This window comes from Hyperoodon ampullatus (assembly GCF_949752795.1).
Source record: "Hyperoodon ampullatus genome assembly, chromosome: 12".
In the NCBI taxonomy this organism is placed as follows: Eukaryota; Metazoa; Chordata; class Mammalia; order Artiodactyla; family Ziphiidae; genus Hyperoodon; species Hyperoodon ampullatus.
The window spans coordinates 856,714-870,480 of NC_136925.1; the positions used below are offsets into that span (position 1 = coordinate 856,714).

General features: G+C 38.7%; 1 protein-coding gene across 1 annotated transcript in view; it reads left to right on the plus strand.

Annotated features, from left to right (window-relative positions):
• The window catches only part of ME1 (malic enzyme 1), a gene marked incomplete at both ends in the record, with an annotated part of 189,115 nt that overhangs the window by 90,724 nt on the left and 84,624 nt on the right, over positions 1–13,767 (plus strand). The window contains one exon of the mRNA XM_079716087.1: positions 2,637–2,740. Within this exon, the coding sequence (XP_079572213.1) occupies positions 2,637–2,740 (104 nt within the window). The remainder of the gene's footprint in view (positions 1–2,636; positions 2,741–13,767) is intronic.

A 13,767-nucleotide genomic window follows, 5' to 3' on the forward strand; every position in this document is an offset into this window, starting at 1 on the left:
TTCCTGTGAAATACATTTATATGATTTGATATGTTAACTTCCAGCTAGCCAGAAAGCCTTAACTCATTGTTGTGCAGTACATTATAAGCGGGACGACCACATAATGTATTGGCCAAACCAAGGCACTTTCACAATGAAAGAGGATACTGTTAGTAATTACACTAGGGCAAGACGTGTGAACTGGGCTATAGTTTCTGTTGTCTGTAAGCAAATTCCAACTTAGGTGACTCAAATGGTTTAACCTTCTTAACAACATAACCACACCTGCAAAACCATATCATTTATCTCTAAACCACCTCCAAACCCAGTGACTTAGAATAATTGCTGTTTTATTAATGTTCTTGATTCCCTGGGATGGCTAGGGAGGCTGGAATGCTTGGGACAGCTTAGCCTTCCTCTATAGAGATTCTCACCCTTCACACATTGTTCACATTCCACATGTAAAATATGCTCATCTCCATCCTAGGTTTCCAAAAATGTCATCCCAGGAAAAACAGCAGGCCCACAGTTCGGGATCCTGTCATCTAAATCAGGTCTAGATGCAAATGAAGATCCTCGTGTTTTGCTCCTTGGTGTGGCTCCTCCTATATGTTCCCACATACTAAGCATGCAGTGGTGAGGCAGGGACAGAATGACCACAGCCAACACTCCCTTTCAGAATGGCAGGAATAGGGGTCACATGGCTCTAAGTGGTTCATAGCAATTCTGAATTCCCAGTGGACGTATGTTGCCAGGCCACCTACTTGAGGAGCAGGGAATGTTCTTTGAATAGGCCCAGTTCTTTTTCTTCAGAGTGGTTCTGTAGTTCATTGTTCTCCTAGGCTTTTGGCTCTTCTGTCTGGGCTCTTGGCTCTGTCCTCTGAGATAGTCTTCCTTTTCCATAAGAAATGGCCCCATTGCATCAGAATGGCTCTCTCAATCTGCTTTCTGCCTGTGGAAAGTGGAGGATCCAATGAAGTATTTTCGTTTTGAAGTGTCTCTGTGTCAATTAATCCAAGTAGTACAGCACCTTTAAAAATTTATTTTCGGCTTTCTGTGTATCAGATTATAGTCTACTACATTAGATAAAGACCCTACTCACGATTCTTTTCAGAATAGGCCTTCTCCCTATTATTGGTTGACATATCAGAGTGCTGTGGTACCAGTTCCACTGAACTAGGCAAAATGGTCTCCTAGGCTCCACTTTAAATCATTCAGAAGCTTTCAAAAGAGTTATTACAACCACACACTTAATTTGATCTTTGACTATGGGCCTTATTTTACTTTGGAAATCTTTTACAGGCAAGTTTTGTGTCCTCTATATTCTGTTTAAATTTTGCTCACAAGCTGAACATTTCCTTCTTTAGTTCATGTCCATTTTAACCTTCGCACACAGCCAGTTTATGCATTCAGCATTCTGCCTGGAAATCTTTTTAGTCAGATTCACAAGTTCGTTAGGTACATTTTTCTCTATTCTAAGTTGCTGAAGGTGGCAGTGTTGTCAATTGTTTCACTATTATGTCAAACAGATTGCCATTCTCCCCAGGCTGTAAAAAGTTTGTCTTTGTAATTTCTTTCAGCAGTATTTTGTGGTTTCCAGTATATAGGCCTTCCACATGTTTTGTTAAATTTGTCCCTATGAATTTTATGTTCTGGAATACTATTGTAAGTGGAGTTGTGTATTTTATTTCATTTTCAACTATTAATTGCTAGTATATAGATATACATTTGATTTGTGTAAATTGACCTTATATCCTACAATCATGTTAAATTCATGTATTATTTCTAGTGAATTTTTTGATAGATTCCTTAGCATTTCCCATGTACATGGTCATGTGTGTACAAATAGAAACAGTTTACTTCTTCCTTTCCAATCCTTATTCCTGTTTTTTTCTTTTTCTTGCCTTATTTTAATGGCTAGGATCTCTAGTATGCATAGTGTTGAATAGAAGTGATGAGACTAGATATCCTTGTCTTGTTTCCAATTTTAGGGGAATAGCATTCAGTCTTTCACTGTTAAATATGTTGTTTGTTGTGGGTTTTTCACAGATGCCCTTTATTAGGTTGAGGAATTTCCTTTCTATTCCTAGTTTACTGGGAGCTTTTGTTATAATGGGTACATATTACTGTATATAAATTATACTTCAATTAAAAACTGATTTCATTAAAAAATTACCTATTCTAAAGCTTAAACAGAGTAGTGTTGCCTGATATATACATATATATATGTATATATCAGTTTTAGAAAAAAATCTAAGAAACGAATTGCTATCTTTCCATTTCCTAAGCTAATATGATACTTCAAATCTCAGTATTATTTTTCTTTGTGATGAACTTTGCCTTTTGAATTTTACACAACTGAGAGATTTTAATACCTTTTCTCTCCTCTAGAATAAGACATAAGTATAACAATAAAAACATAAGAATGTTTTAAATGTTTAGTAATTATATTTCATATTCTTATTTCTAAGCACTGTAGCTATATTATATATAATCCTAAATAATAACTCTGTAGGTTAATTCTGAATCAGTATAGCTAGATTTTATTTCCATTTCTATCCTTTTTGTACAGATGAGAAAACTGAGGTTCACTCAGAAAGAGTAAATGACTTGCCTTTAGTTATTTCTATACTTATCGTAACTTTTTTTACAAATAGGAGTTACTTAAAGATCCATTGTACATTGGACTACGGCAGAGAAGAGTGAGAGGTCCTGAATATGATGATTTTTTGGATGAATTCATGGAGGCAGTTTCTTCCAAGTACGTATAATCTTTATTTTATCTATTTTTAAGTTAAATTTCAAAAACTTAAAGATAACCTAACATAATAAACTATAAAAATATCCAAGTATCGTGCAGTATGTTTAATAACTAGAAGTGATTTGAATGAAATATATATATCTCCTCATAATTATTGCTGGCCAAATGATAATCTCATGTGTCTCCCCCACCAAAAGTTGTCTCTGTTTTTATCCCTGAAGATACTTTTTTCTTACCAGAATCTTCAGATTCTGTTGTTTGGGAGGCATGATTATGGTGAATGAGGCAGTGGCTAGTGACTAAATTACCTGAGCAAGCCTTTTCATGATTATTGGCAGTCTGTACTTTGTTTCTGGCTGCTGATAAAATCTGGTCTTCCATCATCTTTGTGGGTGAATCTGACTCTTGTGGTAGGAGAAGCAGAGGAAGAAGTGAGCATGAGTTAGTACAATCCACAGGGTCCAGAATGGAGCAAGATCCATGAATCTCTGATTAAATCAACTGTATCTGGTTAAGATGCAGTACAATATTTCACCTGGTCTAGGTAGCATTTAATTGTGGACCCAGGGCTACTGTAAATTTTTCCAGTTTTTTTCCTTCAAGGTAGAGACTTCTGCCATAATTTAGTAATATGTTCTGAGACAATTTTGTCACACTAACAGTCATCCTGTTTGTTTCTGTATAGTCACAGAAACCATGTACTATTTAAAAACATATATGTTGCTTTGGTTTTTCATAGAAATGAACTCATCACTAGAATCAATTGTAACTATAGACATACTTCTCGTTTTTTTTATTGTAAGTTTTAATTTTAAGAAGTTGAATTCAACAGCAGAAAATGCTTTCATCAGCTTGCACAGTATTTAGAATATTTTGAATCTCTTATTACCCAAGATTTTGTGCAGAGTATATTTGCCAATTAGTATGGACTACTTTTTTGCCATTAGTATGGACTGCTACTGATTTATTTATTGTTATTATTTATTAACTTAAACTTATAATAAACTACACTTACTCATAGAAATAGTTGAGAAACTCTACAGTTTAAGTTAAAGATTTCATGGTACAGTTAATTGATAGTAGTTGTTCATGTTTAATTTTAAATTCCTTACCCTGTAAAATTTATGTAAGTTTTTGAAATTATGTGTAACTTTGTAGGTAGCAACATTAATCAAGAGATTGTATAGAGAATACTGCAAGGCTATATGAAAGAAAAGGAAATTCTCAACATATTTGTTTTTCTTGTCTGTGTAAATAAAATCTATCTTTATATAGATAACTTAAATATACTTACAAAGAAGCTGTTAAAACAAGTTATGAACTTAGCATGTATGGCCTATATACTTAAATGCTGTTGAAATAAAAAGAGAATATTTCCATAATCAATGAAAAGCTTTCCAGATGAAAAGCTAATTTTGAATAAGCTGTGTCAATCTAGAATCAGAAAAGCTGTTTTTTTTTTTTTTTTTTTAATGTTGAAATGAGAGGTTACCTAGGATCTGTAATAAGGAAATGGGGTTTGACAAGAGTCAACAATAATTTAAAATGTAGAGACCACCTGTAAATCAGGAATTATACTTCTGGGCTCTTCCCAGGGAAAAATCCCACAGACTTTTCAAAGACACTTCCTGGCAGGACACTACTTTGGGAAAAGTTTTCTAGAAATGAAACCTAGTACTACCAAATTAAATTGGAGAGTAGTCCTGAAGATAAGCCCAAGATTATTTAAAAGGGAAATATAACTTACATTCAAGGTGGAAAATGCCTGTTACAAGTTGGCTTAGCCAGGAATCTGGTTCTGAGATGGAGTTATTAAGGAGTGTGCTTGGAATCAACCCCTTTGGAGGGGGAGGGGACAGAAAAAGAAGTGGATAAAAGAGAAGTTGAGCTGCAACGTCGACTGGCCAACAGCCTTGGGACCACCCCTGCCTGCTATTTAGGCCCTTAAGGAAAACTAATTTCCATTCCCCACTCCCCAAGCAACATTATATTGGTTTTATAATTTACTATCTTGTCAGGGTTGGGATTGGGCAGTTGCAACTTCTTCCTCTTGGCTTTCTCTGCAATTATGTATCTTACCTCATAGGCCAAAGATTTGATACGGGTGTTGTGGCAGTTGCCAAGTATAGGTCTATCCTGGTTCTATATTTGGGGACTGTGGAAATCACCACCACCTGGGTCTGTGGTCCCAATGGATCCAGTATGAACTAGACCTTGGCCAGGGCACCATTAATTACGGGCCTCCATACGCTTCTAACATGGAGGGACAGCATATTGATGCTTCAGGTCTCCTGGTATCACTGTCAACTATGTGCCCTCAAAATGTTTGGGTATTCCCTGTCCCCAGTGCACAGTGGCTTGAATAAAGGGCTATAGGTCCGTTTGGGGAAGGATTGGGGGAATTATTATCTTGTATTCTTTTTTTTTTTGCGGTACGCGGGCCTCTCACTGTTGTGGCCTCTCCCGTTGCGGAGCACAGGCTCCGGATGCGCAGGCTCAGCGGCCATGGCTCACGGGCCCAGCCGCTCCGCGGCATGTGGGATCTTCCCGGACCAGGGCACGAACCTGTGTCCCCTGCATCGGCAGGCGGACTCTCAACCACTGCGCCACCAGGGAAGCTCTATCTTGTATTCTTGCCATGGTGTTGCAAGATCCTCCCTTCTGGAGACTAGGCTTCTTCTTCCATCAGTGAGTCCAAAAATTAGCGAAGGTTTGGAAACTGAGCATGTGATTGGGACTTCACTGGGGCAGCTACCCTCAGCTTTGTGCTCATCCGTCTTTGATTTCTTTTGAATGTACCTATTGAATAGTAGCCTCGTTAGCTTCTTATTTTGTCTCTAGGGATGCCATACTCTATGAATTAGGTCAATAACTGTGGGTCAGCACCCCCTGCACACCAACCTTGCCACTCTCAGGCTAATTGTACCTACCTGGCTTCTGGTGGCTTCTGGTCCTCACCTGGTTCTGTTATCCCCATTGCTATTAATGAGCCTGGTTCCATAATAACCTTTCCTGTGTCACTTCTGACCTTCAGAAGAGAGCCACCACGCAGAACCTAGTAATGTAGATGTCTTCTCACTAATACATTCCTCATGGCTTTGGTAAGTGGTGTGTTTTCTGGGCCTTCCCAGGGAACATCACCATCCAGTGGGGTTCTGGCCTTATGGAGCATGTGCACCCCAGAAAGCACTCTGTGAGCCTGTACTCCCCTCTTCTGCCATCTGCCCCCACATTAGCATTTCAGCATTACATGAGCTGTTACTCTGCCCCTGTTTTTAGGAACCATCCTAGTAGCCAGTTTGTACCGTCTCCTGAGATTCTTGCTGGTTGTAAATCTTGCATCTCAGCACAGTGCCCTCAAATCAATAAACTCCCCCTTATCTCATCTTAAATTCCAGCCCCTTTGGTTAAACGCCCTCAGAATTTAATCTTAGATGTACTCTCCTTGCTAATGTAAACCTGTGAGATCTTGCAGTTCCTTTCTCCAACAGCCTCTTTCTTTTTCCTTTATCAGGCCTCTTACATCCCAGGTGGGTTATATTGTGATATTACCCTAGTTATATAGGCCAGAGTTTCTGGAGAGGAGGTGAGGGTGGACAGATGGGGGGTTACAGAGGCACAGGTTGTCTTATGGGAGAGAGGCCTCTACCTACATCATCCCGAAACAAGAAGGGGCAAGCCACTTTTGTGGGTGCAGAAAGTTCTGGGGAATCTGGGAATTCAGGATTTGGGGAGGCATCAAACGAGACATCTCATCCCATGTGGCAGGACCCTGTTCTTTTCCAGTCAGGATCCTGACTTAGCACATCTTCTGTGCCTGGAAGTTAGGGAGTTTTTGACTACTCTGATGATTAATCCCTGTTCCTGGTCATTACCTTTCTTTGCCCAAAAGCTGCAGGATCTGAGAGCATTTTTGTATCTACCAGAGAGTTCCTCTGGCTTTCATGTTGGTGGTTACTTGCCCTTAGCTTTTTTTTTTTCCCTTCAAATTTACAAATGCATTCTTTTTTTTATTTTTTATTTTTATTTATTTATTTTCCCCCTTTTTTTGCGGTACGTGGGCCTCTCACTGTTGTGGCCTCTCCCGTTGTGGAGCACAGGCTCCGGACGCGCAGGCTCAGCGGCCATGGCTCACGGGCCCAGCTGCTCCGCGGCACGTGGGATCCTCCCAGACCGGGGCACGAACCCTCGTCCCCTGCATCGGCAGGCGGACTCTCAACCACTACGCCACCAGGGAAGCCCCATTCTTTAAAAAAAAAAAAAAAGAAAAAAAAATGTATTGCAGTATAGTTGATTTACAATGTTGTGTTAGTTTCAGGTGTACAGCAAAGTAAATCAGTTATACATATATTGCCCTTAGCTTTTTATATTCTTTTTCCATTGTCCTTATAGTTTTTATTTCTCCTATGTTTCTCAAACATCATTCTAGCTAAACTGTTCCCCTTCTGCTGGTATACCATCCCAACCTACCTCTGGTGAGAGCTTTAACAGGTGGACAGCCACCTTGTGCCAGGGGTTCTCTGTGTCCCACTGGGGTTGGGCTCCTCTTTGCCAGCCAGGCAGCTAGTGACCTAGCTCCAAAGCCCTATCTGATCACCTGCTTTCTCAGACCACTCCTGGGACCATCTGTCACAGATTAGGTTACCTGGGAAGCATATTTTGAAACGACCTTTACTATTCAGAGGTTTATAGAAGTGCCCTACCCTATGGAAGGGGTACCCAGGGAGCAGGAATGGGCACAGGGAAAAACTGAGCTGGGATGCAGCACAAGACACCTTCCTCTGGCCCCACGGGGAGCTCTGGATCTACAGTGGCTTTTCAGAATTGTCCCCAATTGGGCTGAGATAGCCAAGCCTTTCTATGCCTACATCAGTTAGTCATTGGATGTGTGTCACCCTGAGAAAGAGCGTGACCTATGGTGTAGTGCTCTCTGTAGCTGAGGCAACCCCTGGGGCAACAGTGGGGGATCTGAGAGCCATAACACAGTGATATTTAGATTAAGATGAAAACTAAGCAGAAAAAAAGTTTTACGGTTTGTAATAAAGGCAGGTGCTAGAATCCGTAGGATGGACCATATTTCTGATATTCTGTTATAAGTCAGATGATAGACAAATGCTAGCCTCTGCATAATATTTTTGCTTTGGAAACATTGGCCATTGGAGCAAACCATTGAGTTGCCCCAGGCAACTGTGCCCTAACAGAAGCTAGATCTCTCCAGTGAGAATGTCGTGTCAATCTATTTTTTCTTTCTCATTGTTTTGATTCATTCATTCGTTTGTTGAAAGCCAGGCACTGTGTTTGGTGCTGGGGATATGGGGCTGAATCGGACAAAAATAATCCCTGCCTTTCACATAGCTTCTCTATTAGAGGAGACAGATAATAGACAAGAAAATAAGCAAATAAGCAAATGAAAGAATGAAATTTATAGTGAATGCAATGAAAGAAATAGGAAATTGGACTGAGAATAATAGTAAGTCACTTAATTTATATAAATCAGATGAGTGTTATAGATACGAGTTACCTCTTCTATGAAGTCCGTTGTCAAAGTCATGGTACTTTTGTTGAAAATTAATATGAGCTCTTTGATTATAGTTAGGTAAATTCATTAACAGTGGAAAACTGAATTCAGAAAGTATTGATTGATTAGCCTGGATACTAAGTAGCAGCTCCAATGCAGTACCACAGGTCTGTTTCCCTAGTGTTTGCTTTTTCAACGATTTTACCAGTTGGTCCTAGTAATTCTACATCTGAGAATATAGGTTAAGAAAATAATCCCGAATAAGAAATAAGTTCTATGCCCGGATATGTTCACTGATCATTTTTATTACATGATTTTCTTCCCTCTGCTTCCAGAATAGCACACCCTCCTCGCTTTCCTTCTACCTCACTGGTTGCTCCTTCACACTTCCCCTGGCTTCTTTCTTTTCATTCCCTTGACCTCTATACTTTACCGTACTCCAGGGCTTGGAGCTTTCCTGTTACTTGGTGACCTCGTCTGGTCATTGATCTTTATATCTGTGACTCCACAATCTGTGTTTGGAGTCTGTACCTCTCCTCTGAACTCCCATGGGGAACTGGTCTCCCGACCTCCCACTCACCCCGCCCCGCTCCTGCTGCAGTATTTCCCACCCAGTAAACGACAGCCCATTCTTCCTGTTCCTGAGATGAAAATCACTGGAGTTATCACTCTGTACCATGCTACTTGCAAAACTTGTTAGCTTTAACTTCAGAATGTATCCAGAGGGCTTCCCTGGTGGCACAGTGGTTGAGAGTTCGCCTGCCGATGCAGGGGACACGGGTTCGTGCCCCGGTCCGGGAAGATCCCACATGCCGCGGAGCGGCTGGGCCCGTGAGCCATGGCCGCTGAGCCTGTGCGTCCGGAGCCTGTGCTCCGCAGCGGGAGAGGCCACAGCAGTGCGAGGCCCGTGTACTGCAAAAAAAAAAAAAAAAAAGTATCCAGAAACTAGCCATTGCTCATTGTCTGTATTATTACTTCCCTCATCTGAACCTCTTCTCCCTGATTGTTGGTCACAGTCTCCGGACTAGTTTGACTGGTTCCTCCCTTGTTGCCCTTTAGTCTGTTCTCAACACAGAAGCTAAAATGATTGTACGTTAAGTATTTTCTCTGCTCAAAACCCTGCAAGGGCTTATCACTTCATGCAGAATAAAAATCAGTCCTTGCCCTAGCAAAAAAGGCCCTGAACTATCTGATTCCTTGTTTGCTATTTCTTTAATTAAAGCCAGGCATGCTAATGCCTCAAGGCTAGTCATTTCTTCTCCTTGGAATCCTCCCACCCTCACCTTGCCCAGTTTTCCACATGGCTAGCTCTCTCCTCCTTTAAAGAGATATTTAAAATTCCTCAAGGGAGTTCCCTGGCAGTCCAATGGTTAGAACTCTCGTCCCCTGCATCGGCAGGGGTGCTTTCACTGCCGGGGGCCTGGGTTTGATCCGTGGTCAGGGAACTAATATCCCATGGTGTGGCAGAAAAAATAAAATAAAATAAAATAAAATACAATTTCCTCAAATATCTCTTTCTCAATGAGGTCTTCCTTGAACAACTTATTTACAATTTTACCCCCAACTCATTTTTCTTCTTCTCTGCATTTATCAGTATCTGACATATTTGTATTTATTTATGTTCTGCCTACATCCTCATGCTGTAAGTTTCATGAGAGCGGGAGTTTATCCTTTCCTTCACTACCATATTCCTGGTTTCTAAAATATTATCCAGTGTGCGATAAGTACTCAGTAAATATTTGTCAGATGAATGATTGAATTTGATTTGTTTTGTTTATATAGCTTAAAATGATAGGTATGAATGGCAGAACTCCGGTATTTTAAATAATTCCTTCTTTTCATGTGATTTAATTTCAGGAAATATTAAAGCTCTTATAATCCTTACATACTGCCAAGTATATATTAAAATCACTACTTGTAGGCACTCCTTAAATATCTGTGTTTGTTTTTGTGCTTGTACTTCTTGTAGTCGCCTTTGTTTTCCAGAATCAATTGCCTCTGTAAGTTAATAAGAAAAGTAGTGACAGCTTCAGCTTTGCTGTCTAAAATTCTTTATATCAGAATTTCATTGTTATTAACTAAATGAGAAAACAGGCAGTACCTCAAGTGAGCTTTAAAAAGCTAGTATTAAATTTTTTAATGAAAGTAATAGAAACTATTTAGCAATGACTGTACTTAATCTTTTTTCCTTTTCCTCTTTAAATGATTAAAGTTAAAAATCCCTTGGAAGCACTAAGAATGGCACCAAGGATTATTATTGTATTTAGCCCTCGGCCTTGGCCACCATCACAGATTTTATTATGCTGTGTCACATAACACTTAAGAGAAATAATTTTAGTTTGAAGCCATTCCATCTACCATTTGCCACAAAGTGTGGTAATGGTGTTTTCATAAAACAACGCTTTCTTTACTGATTCAGCATTGAACTAAAGCCTTGACTATGTGCCTGAGACAGACCAGACTGTTTAGAGAAGTTATGAATTTGGTCAAAGTTCTCAAAGGTCACATATCAGATTTCAAAGGTATAAGATATATAGCCCCTGATTATCATGGCCAGATTTACTAAATATATTTTTATTATTATTATAATATCCTCTCTTTCTAAAGATGTCATCAGATGTGTAAGTTAATGTGCTCTTCATCCTTACACAGGGCTGCAGTTCAATAATTTCTCCACCATTCTACGTTAAATCTTGGGCTGCCCCGTAGGGAAGGGGCCTTTTTATTGTCCTGTTGTTTTTCTTTCTGCCATTTCTGCGGCAATTAATTTCATGGCTGACTCTCTCTGTGCTGCCTTCTTCCACCTATTCCAGTCATTGCCTTTTATGCCTGATCCTTGTTTTAGAAAAATGTGTATATTTATAGCTTAGATGATTTTATCTATAAATCTGTGAGTCCCTTTGGATTCCACCTGTCACTTTGGGCAGCATAATTTACTTTGGTTTTCATAAGAAATTTAATAAAAACATATGACTCTATGGGACACCACTGCTATTCTTCCTTGTGGTCCAAAGGTGATGTAAACCATTTGAAAAAGAAATCAAGTGGAAAGAATGTCTGTCAATATGAGAAAAATCAGCAACCGTGTTACTAAGGAACATGACTCAAATCTAATTTATGACTAGATTTTTTTTCCATTTTTCCATCCAAAGAAAGATCAGATTCACACTTTAACTATCGCCATATTTTTCTTGGAATGCCAGCTATTTCTGTTTATAACTTTCTCTCTACTTTTTTTTTTCAAGTGAATGAAAAAGATAGGTCATGTACGTATTAAAAATCTATAGGTATGCGTTGTGTGTGTGTGTGTGTGTGTGTGAATATAAATACATTTATATTCCCTAAAAGATTTAAGGTAGATATATACCTCAGTATTTTAATGTTAGTTTTGCATCTTTGCCCGTATTCCAGTCCAGCCTTGGTGGAGCCAATTTGACTTGGAGGAACAAGTGAAATTTATCATCTCTTTCTGAACATAGTTTACAACTCTTTTCTTTCAGATGCTTTTCTTTCCTAATCCTAGTTTATTCTAATCATTAATTCTAATTGTATTAATTCCAGCATTCCTTTAATATGAGTGTAAATTTTTTACACTGATTTTATTCTGTTTGTATGAGTCTTATGTATGTATTACTTTATTCTGCCCTAGTTTCCTTACTTGAATGTGAGTTTTGTCAGAAAAAGAACTTTATTATCAAGAGATTACTTTATTTCTCACTGTCCCACGTTATGCTGTACTACATAGTGAGAATAAAATAACTCCCGTTGAAAGCATTACTTAAACGTTGAAGCTAACCGTCATGAAACTACTGTGGCACATATCCGAAGGAAAGGTGATTTCCTAACATAAACTAGAGAATCATACAATTTTCCAAATAAAGTGGCTCTGCCTGTAGTAAACTAAAGGTTTGAATTTTAATTACAGAGAGACATTTATGTTTTAGATTTTAAATTTTCTCTAAAGAAGAAAAGTATTTTAATAAATGCCTATTGTATCCATTATTACCTCTCTTTTTCTCCTTGAATCAGCAAACATTGAGATCTATATAGAAGAATCCCTTAATATTTTATCTGAGTTTATTAAAGCTAAATTATTGTATTTATTAAAGATAATCATTCTGTTTTGACAATTTGTATACCATGCTTCCTCATTTTCTTCTTTGCCTATTCTCCTGACTTTCATTTAGCTAAGTGAAGCCCAATTTCTTAAAAGCTTGGTTTCTTGTTGTTTTGCGTCTGTATTACCATATGTAATAAATTAGAAAAAATGAATGAATATATCTGCTCATTGGCAATATTAAAAAAGGAGACTCACTGTAGATTTCCTTAGTTGTACTCATAGATTAATCTAAAAGCAAAAAACCACTACCAGTAGCGATACCTTTTGGGTCAAAATAAGGTCCTTTGTTATAACCTTCTTTCCTGCCCTCCTTAGTTTATATGTATTTATAAACAAAGATAGAGCAGGTATGCACATACGAAAGCAGTTTAGTTTTTATTTTTAGAAACTATCTGTATGGCTGGGTTTGATGGGGAAATAGTGTAACCGTATTTGAACGAGAGAGATATAATTTTATTATTGGAAATTAAAGATGCTGAAAGGAAAAGAGGAATTAAGGAAGCAAAGTCAGAAAGTTGGTTGGGGTAAGGTCAGAAATTAGAGGGACTTTTTTGTTTTCTAGGAAATGTGGAATCTAATTTGCAGTTAATGTCGTATCTGGACCTAACATTATTGCTGATGGTCAGAACATTTCAGTGAGTAGAAGCCAGAGCCCCTGTGCTGGCCCGTCCTGACCTCCCTGGCTTCCTCTGCCACTCTCTGCCCTGCCTTCCCTGTCATTGGACTCTCGGGGTATATTTTTCCCACTTAGCTCTTGCTCTTCTCTTTCTCTGAAATCTGCTCCCTCCTCTACCCTGAAACCTACTTGGTTAACTTGGTTTTTCAGTATTTGTTGAAATCTTACCTTCTTCTGAGGCTTATCCTGATTCCCCCAGATGATACTGAAACAGCCCCACCTTCTCACCACCTCTGGCTCTCCTGATACACTTGCTTTGCTCGACTTTTTCTTATGATATAACTTTATATTATTTACAGAGATGATATCATTGTATGGAATTCATTTATTACATTTTTTGCTTATTGTGTGTCTCACCCATTAGAATGTATGTTCCCCAAGGACAGGGATCTAGTTTGTTCCTTTTATGAACAAGTTCCTATATCAATGCCTGGCACAGAACAGATATACGATAAATACTTGTTGAACCGAATTGAAGTACACTCAAAGGGAGGCCACACAAGAGAATATGAGTGAATGGGCACAAATCTTTTCTGTTACTAGAAAATTAAATTTTAAACATGCCTTACTTTTGATGAGTTACTAGCATCATTTTCATGTGGAAGGAGAGCCATAAAGATGTTGTGAGTGATGAATACCTGATTTTCTCAGGTCTCATGAATAGACTATTTCTTGAGGGACTAAAAATAAGTGCTGAAGTTGGTATGTTACAT